Below are 8,180 nucleotides of genomic sequence, written 5' to 3'. Positions count from 1 at the left end.
GGTAGTCGTTGTGGTGAATATACTTTCTTAAAACAACACAAGAAACCAAAAAAATCAGAAATATCACTTTTGCATAGTTTTTGATCTTTTGACTCCCATGTGGCAATGTTGGCCAATGTCCTATTGAAACAAGACTTCAACACAATTACCTCAGCCAGGTAGACATTACATGGTTTCACATGTATAAATCATTAATTTTTGTTGATGAAACAGAGAGTCTTGTTTAGACAAGAGAGGGAATATTGTAACATATGTTATTGTTAACATGACTCATCATATTACAACCAATTTTATAGCAGCTGATGACATGTTAGAAATAGCAACCTATCGTCCTTAAATCATACACTACCACCTTAAAAAAAAGACACATAGGACAGTATAATCTTTGATATACTGTATTTAAAAATAAAATGAGAGAGACACAGTTGAAATGTCTTTGTATGTTTTCTGTTTAAGAGCTGGCCTAGGATTAAACAAGTACAACAACTACAAATACTTTTGTATTGATCTTTCACTGTGTAGTCTAAGAAGCTTTCTTTGCAATATGGAAAAAAGACGTAGATAGAAACTCCATAAGGTGTACCCAGTGCAAGCTATGGACACATAAGAGGTGTGCAGCAATATCAGAGGAGTAACGGGAAAATAGTCTTTGTGTATGGCAGATGCACAGGTACGGTAAAGACTAGAAATATACAGAAAATAGGCTCCATCAAATGCAAGTGGGGAACCTAGAAGTAGCTGATTGCTTTTGTTATCTAGGTGACCGAATCAGCAGCGGAGGGGGATGCTCTGAGAGCATAAATTCTAGAATAAGAATAGGCTGAACAAAGTTAAGAGAGCTTCTACCTTTGTTGACAACAGAGGGCCTCCCCGTCAGAGTGAAAGGCAGATTGTATGATGCATGTGTGCAAATGGCTATGCTGCACAGCATTGAAACATGGGCTGTGGTGGCAAAGGATATGCAAAGGCTTGAAAGAAATGAATCTAGTATGCTCCACTGGATGTGCAATGTTAGTGTGCATGTATGACTGAGTGTAAGTGGCTTGAGAGAAAAATTGGGTATAAGAAGCATCAGATGTGGTGTACAAGAGAGGCATTGCACTAGTATGGTCATGTGACTTGTATGGATAAGGATGAGGCATAAAGAAGTGTCAGTCTCTAACTGTGGTGGGAACTTGTGGAAGAGGTAGACACAGGAAGACATGGGACAAGGTGGTGAAGCATGAACTTCAAATGTAGGGTCTTATGGAGGGAATAACAAGCAATCATGACCTTTGGCAATTTGCTGTGCTTCAAAAGACTTGTCAAGTCAAGTGAAATCATAGTTGTGACTGGTACCAGTGACACATAACAATATCCATACTAGTAACACAAAAAGCACCTGGGCCAGTAACACATAAAAACACCTATGCTGGTGGCACATAAAAGCACCTGTACTGGTGACAGATAAAAGACACCCACTACACGCTCAAAGTGGTTGGAATTAGGAAAGACATCTAGCTATAGAAACCAAGCCAAATTCAGACTGGAACCTGGTGCAGTTTCCCAGCTTACCAGGTCCAGTCAAGCTGTCTAACCCATGCCATGGAAAGTGGACATTAAATGGTGATGATGATATATATGTTTATATATATATATATATATATATATATATATATATATATATATCAAATGGATGTCTTACAAAACTATTCCAACATACAATAACAGCCATACTAACAATCCAACATGCCTCCATCATCAGCAGCCCCATGTATATCACTATGGTTTCGACACCTGGGTAGTACCATTCAATCCAGCAGTGTCAACACCACTAAAATAAGTGTTGTTTGGAAACAAATATACCTTAGATACCACCACATTCATTTGATCTTAATTCTAGGAAGGATTATATATATATAATTGTTAAAGAGGACAACGAATGTTAAGGCAAAGCAAACATTTCAAGTCATATACATTATTATTATTATCCTAGCTGTTTCTGGGATATCCCAGAGTATGAGATATCCTGTCATCAGAGACAAATATCCTTCTCATTTTCCCTGCTTGTCTCTGACAATGAAAAACTCATACTCTTGGATATCCCAGAAACAGCTGTAAGACTTTGAATTTTTTTCTAATAATAATAACATATTTGACTTGAGGTGTTTATCTCACCTTAATGTTTGTTGTGCTCTTTAACAATTATATATCCGCTATATTAGAAATCTGCAATGGCTCCATAACTACCGTCTCAGCTACAACCTTGGAACCCTAATAATCTGTTACAGCACTTACCTAGCATACCTAATCATTTAAATCACCTATGAACTAAACCCCCATACTTTGTGCATATATATATGTGTATGTATGTATATATGTATGTATGTGTATCTATCTATCTATCTATATATATATATATATATATATATATATATATGTGTATGTATATATATCTGTGGAGGCGCAATGGCCCAGTGGTTAGGGCAGTGGACTCGTGGTCATAGGATCGCGGTTTCGATTCCCAGACCAGGCGTTGTGAGTGTTTATTGAACAAAAACACCTAAATCTCCACGAAGCTTCAGCAGGGGATGGTGGCAAACCCTGCTGTACTCTTTCACCACAACTTTCTCTCACTCTTACTTCCTGTTTCTTTGCTTGGAAACAGGTGAGGATCAGCAACAGGAAGCAAATCCAAACGTAGAGAATCTGCCTCAATAAATTTCAGCCAACACAATCAAACATGGAAAAGTGGACATTAAATCATCATCATGCTGGCATAATGATATGTATGTATGTATGTAGACATATATGTATGTGAGTGTGTCTTTGCCTGTGCTTGTGTTTGCACCATTTAACAAGTAGTGCTAAGTATTATCTGGGGTTGATTGGATTAACAAAACTTTTAGAGGTAGTACCCAAACAAACAAAAAAAAAAGAGCCCAAAACTGGGTTTTCAATGGAAATAATGTATATATATATATTTACTTTTATTCTTTTACTTGTTTCAATCATTTGACTGTGGCCATGCTAGAGCACTGCCTTTAGTCAAGCATATCGACCCCAGGACTTATTCTTTGTAAGCCTAGTACTTATTCTGTCTGTCCCTTTTGCCAAACCACTAAGTTACGGGGACATAAACACACCAGCATCAGTTGTCAGGCAATGTTGGGGTGACAAAAACACACACACAAACATATATATATATATATATGACGGGCTTCTTTCAGTTTCCGTCTACCAAATCCACTCATTAGGCTTTGGTCAGCCCAAGGCTATAGTAGAAGACACTTGACCAAGGTGCTATGCAGTGGGACTGAACCTGGAACAATGTGGTTGGTTAGCATGCTACTTACCACACTGCCACTCCTGTACCTATATATTTATATATTTCTATGAGGAAAGGCTTACCTCTCCCAGATTTTATTGGATTTGAATTGTTGTCATTGCTTCTGCAACTTTGATTTTTCTAGATATGGTTGTTGACCTTATGCAAACCTATATTATATTTTTTATCTCTGGAGATAGGCGATCTATATTTGTCTGGTCTCTATCTTTCGATCTGTCCCATATGGGAAGCCTTCCTAAACAATTGCGCTCAACTAGTAGAGATCTCAAGATAATTAAGGCACACAAGCCACCATATCACAAGGACTTAACTTTCAGTGGCCATATGTTAATGGCATTACTCTATCAATTCACAGCATTGGGTTGGAAGAATCGTTTGAGTGTCAGAAAAAAACCTTGCAGTAATTCTTTACATTCTGAATTCAAAACCTACTATAGTCAACTTTACGTTTCAACCCTCAGAGGTCAATAGTATAAGTACCAGTCATATATTGGAACCAATGGTATTGATTAAACATCCACACTCTCTGCTCAGAGTTGCTGATCTTAGGAATCACTATTCTATTAATTCCAGATGGATGAAAGACAAAAACCACCCCAGTTGGATTGCCCTCATAACAAAAGCAGGAAAAATAATAAAAATATGACATTTAATCAACACTCTACTGACTCACTTACCTCTACTTCCTTCGTAATATATAATCAATCGATAAACATTCCCATGCTATACATGTGTTAAGCTATACACAAAAAGTTGATATTTCATGCTCTAAATCTCAAACACAAGTTTATATTCATGTACGTGGAGAATTTTAAGCCTGTTAAACTGTTAGATTAAATTGGCATTAGAAAGATTGGCCTTGGCAAGTGAGACAACTGTTCAGGCAAGGCACTGTAACACTTCAGAAAACAAATGTTTGGTCAAAACAAATTATGCTACAAGCTTATTGTGAAGATAAATCAACAGAAACTTGGGTGAACTGAATAAATCTTAGGGCATCAAACCTGGCCCATCATGAGAAAATCTAACATGTTGTTAGTTGAAAATGTGCTATTATGCAAATTCATCTCAGTCATTTCATCATATTAAAGTGGATTTTAAATTATAAATGATGAATGAGAGTGATATATACATGTGTGTGTGTGTGTGTGTGTGTGTGTGGGACTGAACTCTGAACCATGTGGTTGGGAAGCAAGCTTCTTACCACACAGTCACAACCTATATGACATAATCATACACTTTTGTTTTGATCTGTTTTTTTCCTTCGTATATCACAAACAACATTGATTGTCTCAATCATATTAATCAACTTTTAAGCTATGACTTTTACTTGACTTTTTAACACGTAACTGGATATGCTATTACACTGAGATATTAGTCAAGTAACAGATCAGGAAAAATCAAATTACTCAGAAAGTAACTGTGTAATAGCAGAGAATCTTTGAGAGTAGGACTTTGAAACAGAAAGATTAGACAAATCATATTCTCAAACAGTTCAGGCAAGCTGTTGCCTACTACTTATTGCTTCTGCAACATTCTTCATGTTAAAGGCTAGCAATAAAACAAATGTATATCTATGTATAAATAGTGACTGCTTTAAATTCTGTAACTAGTAATGTGAACTTTACGGTCAATGTTCCATGGTTTAGAAAAATAACATACTTGGTAATAATTAAATTCTTAAAGATCTTATGCAGCTTGGGATTCTGAACAAAAATTGTGGAAAATAAAATTAAAATATTGTGTGAGTCAGAGGGAAATTAGACCTTCATTTCTCACTTAATAACTAAGTTCATCTCTCCAAACTATTTGATCATTCATTAATTCTCATTCCTTTGTATAATTCTGTATAAAGATGCATATGTATTCAAAATAATCAAAGCAGTCACAAACAAATATTTAGATGCATAAACATGCAAACAGATACACAGAATTAATCAATTCAGAAGCTGAAATGAATTACAGAAATGGTAATTAGCTCTGGATTTTGAAGTAACACTTCAACAGGATACTAATATCAACATAGTCAACAATAGGATACTAACAGGTTGACTTTTTCAAATTATCAAATACAGTATTCTAGCAGAGGAAACTGAATATTTTAAAGTGTTTCATTCAACTATACACAATATTTTGATAAAATAATTTTTTATTTATATATATTCAATCAGTATTAAGGTATATCATTCATCAGTGAACTTGCAATTTCTAAAAAGAATTGTTTTATGCCTTTCATATTTGTTATCTAACTTAATTCTTAATATTCATCATTATGGACAAAATTTATTTCAGATGTTTATTGAGAAGCCTCACAGAATAATTTGATGTTTAGAAGATAGAGAAAATGTCTGGTTGGCACAGCTTGTCAGGATATTTATTTTATAAACCAGGTGGATGTGAGTAAAAATTTGCATTTTTATAATTTTAGCATTGGCTATTTCAACAATTTATATACAAAAAGAAAAGAAAATATGTATATGTATACATGTATGTATGTTTGTATGTATATGTATGTATATGTATGTATGTATGTATGTTTGTATGTGTGTATGTATGTATGCATGTATGTATATGGCTAATTATATTATGCTGAATTGAATTTTGATATATTTTATTATTTTAGCTGTGCACTGCTTTTCATGTTTTGGAGTTCAATAGAAAAGTATCAATTCAAAACAACAAATTGATAGAAATGTGAGAACATCAGACCAGGGTGCTTTGGTCCAGTTCTTTGTGTTCTGAGTTCAAATTCTGCCATGGCCTGTTAAGGTGGTAGACTCTACCTGTTGCCCCAGTTTGACATCAACACCTGGCATCTTGGATGCCTTTAACAGAGTCCACTTTGTTGCATGCATTCAGGCCAGATTTCTAACTTGAGAATAGCTTTCTCCCTTCTGGCCCTGTTATAGGTCATAGACACCTCAGGTCACAGGTACTGCTCTTCCTTCTGACTTAAAGATAGAAAAAAAAGGTTGTAATATCTGTCATGTCTACAGGAGATGTGGATTTGAGCCATCAACCTTTTTCTATCCAAAAAGGTTTTCGACCCAATATTTACATGCTATTGCTTATAACTTTATATGTTGTTTGAGATCCAATTCCAAATAAGAATTATTATAATACCTGTTTATTCATGATCACCCATCATCTTTAATCTACTTATGCAGGATTTTGACCTACTTTTAACGCAAGATTATAAAATTTGGAAATGCACTTAGAATGGCTTGATTGATTTTTTTTTATATTTGATTACTTTTTTATTATTTTTTTTTCAGTTTTATGCATGCTTCTCTTACATAATGCCACTCTGTTTCACAAGTTAGGTGACCTTCTGCTCCACCTATAACATACAATATGTTTGTAGATTTGTTCCAGCTATATATAAGTCAATATTTGAGAGTTACTTTGACATTTTTATACCATATTGTCAAATACAAGATGTTCAGCAATGTATTTTTCATAACAGAATTAACATTAAAAAGAGTCCATTTTATTCGTTTTACAAATCTTGACAACTTTTGTGTCACTGAGTACAAACAACAACAATCAAAAACCATATCTTACTCTACTGTATACTCAAGTAAGAGTACAATCTGATGATAAGTTCAATTAGTTAAATCTTAATATGGTACTTGACTCCAACACAACACTTGTCTTACTCAAGCCAATGAGGGAGCCTATAAGAGGCAGTTCAACCTGCTAAAAATAGTAACCAAATCTTATTCACATCAGTCGACCATCCTAAAAAAAACAAAGGTCACATTGGACATGTTCTTGAAGCGCTGCATCTGGAAAAAACCTGAGGATAGTTGTGGTTAGAATGCCTTTACTCCTAGGTCAACTTAGAGATGAACAGCAACAATTCTTTTCACTTTAGGACAGCATCCTTTTTTGACATCAGTTCTGTGCACCTATAGGTATCACCTCTTGCTTAATCATTTACCTATTAAACATTTTTCTAGTCAAAGTAAGCCATTTAGGATAGCTTGTAATTTTCTATAAGACATGTAAATATGCTATTCATATAGGCTTAAATAATTTTCTTTTCTTGCCCCTGGTAAGTCAAATGGCGTTTCACTCATATTTCATTTTGGTTGTTTTGGAACTATGCTCTTCTGAAGTTTTTATTAGAGAATTATATCCTGTTGCCCATTTAAGTCTATAGAATTTTGGCTCTCAGGGTGCTTTCTGAAATTACTGATATAATTGGCATCACTTCTAAAGCAACAATTCAGAGAATAGTTCAGCTTAGCATACGCCTATAGGACCCTTCTGTAATGAAACGTGTAAAGGGTATGATTATCAAATGTGATGCCAACCAATTATTAGTGCAAAATATAATACTGGGATGCTATTGAGAACATTTCGGATTTTGAAGTGTTGATTGCTCTCTCCTCTTTTCTGTGAGAAATCCGTACTCGAGATAATTTCATGCTATGATATGTAACAGAATAAATTACATGTTTAAGCTTGCACCGTAAATGTAAATTAATTAAATGCACTCTTTTTTGTTTTTCCAAATCTCACTAGGAATAGGAAAAGGGGTGTCAGCTGGACTAGTTTCAATTGTTATTGTGATTTCATCAGTAACTTAATTACCTTCCCTAGGTGTCCATAGTTATACTATATTTTTAGCCACTATTAGTAAACTGGGTATAGATAATTTGATGAGTAAATTACTAATCCGTGTTAATTTTTTATACTATGATATACTTTAGAATAAACCTTATAGATTCAATACTGTACTGCATATGTAAATTAATTATAATTCACTAAATGCTCTGATACTCATAAATGACAGCCTTTATGTATATATATATATATATATATATATATATATATATATATATAT

The 8,180-nt window shown here is 34.3% G+C and overlaps 1 protein-coding gene across 2 annotated transcripts in view; it reads left to right on the top strand.

The window, feature by feature from the left end:
* The window catches only part of LOC106873452 (uncharacterized), a 179,865-nt gene that overhangs the window by 8,001 nt on the left and 163,684 nt on the right, over positions 1-8,180 (top strand). For both annotated transcript variants that reach the window (XR_008266727.1, XM_014920810.2), the window contains exon 2: positions 5,621-5,724. Coding sequence is in view for 1 of the 2 variants with exons in the window: in XM_014920810.2 (XP_014776296.1) it covers positions 5,673-5,724 (52 nt within the window). In the remaining variant the exon portion in view is untranslated. The remainder of the gene's footprint in view (positions 1-5,620; positions 5,725-8,180) is intronic.

This window comes from Octopus bimaculoides, chromosome 2 (assembly GCF_001194135.2).
Source record: "Octopus bimaculoides isolate UCB-OBI-ISO-001 chromosome 2, ASM119413v2, whole genome shotgun sequence".
In the NCBI taxonomy this organism is placed as follows: Eukaryota; Metazoa; Mollusca; class Cephalopoda; order Octopoda; family Octopodidae; genus Octopus; species Octopus bimaculoides.
This window is presented reverse-complemented; position numbering and strand designations above follow the sequence as displayed.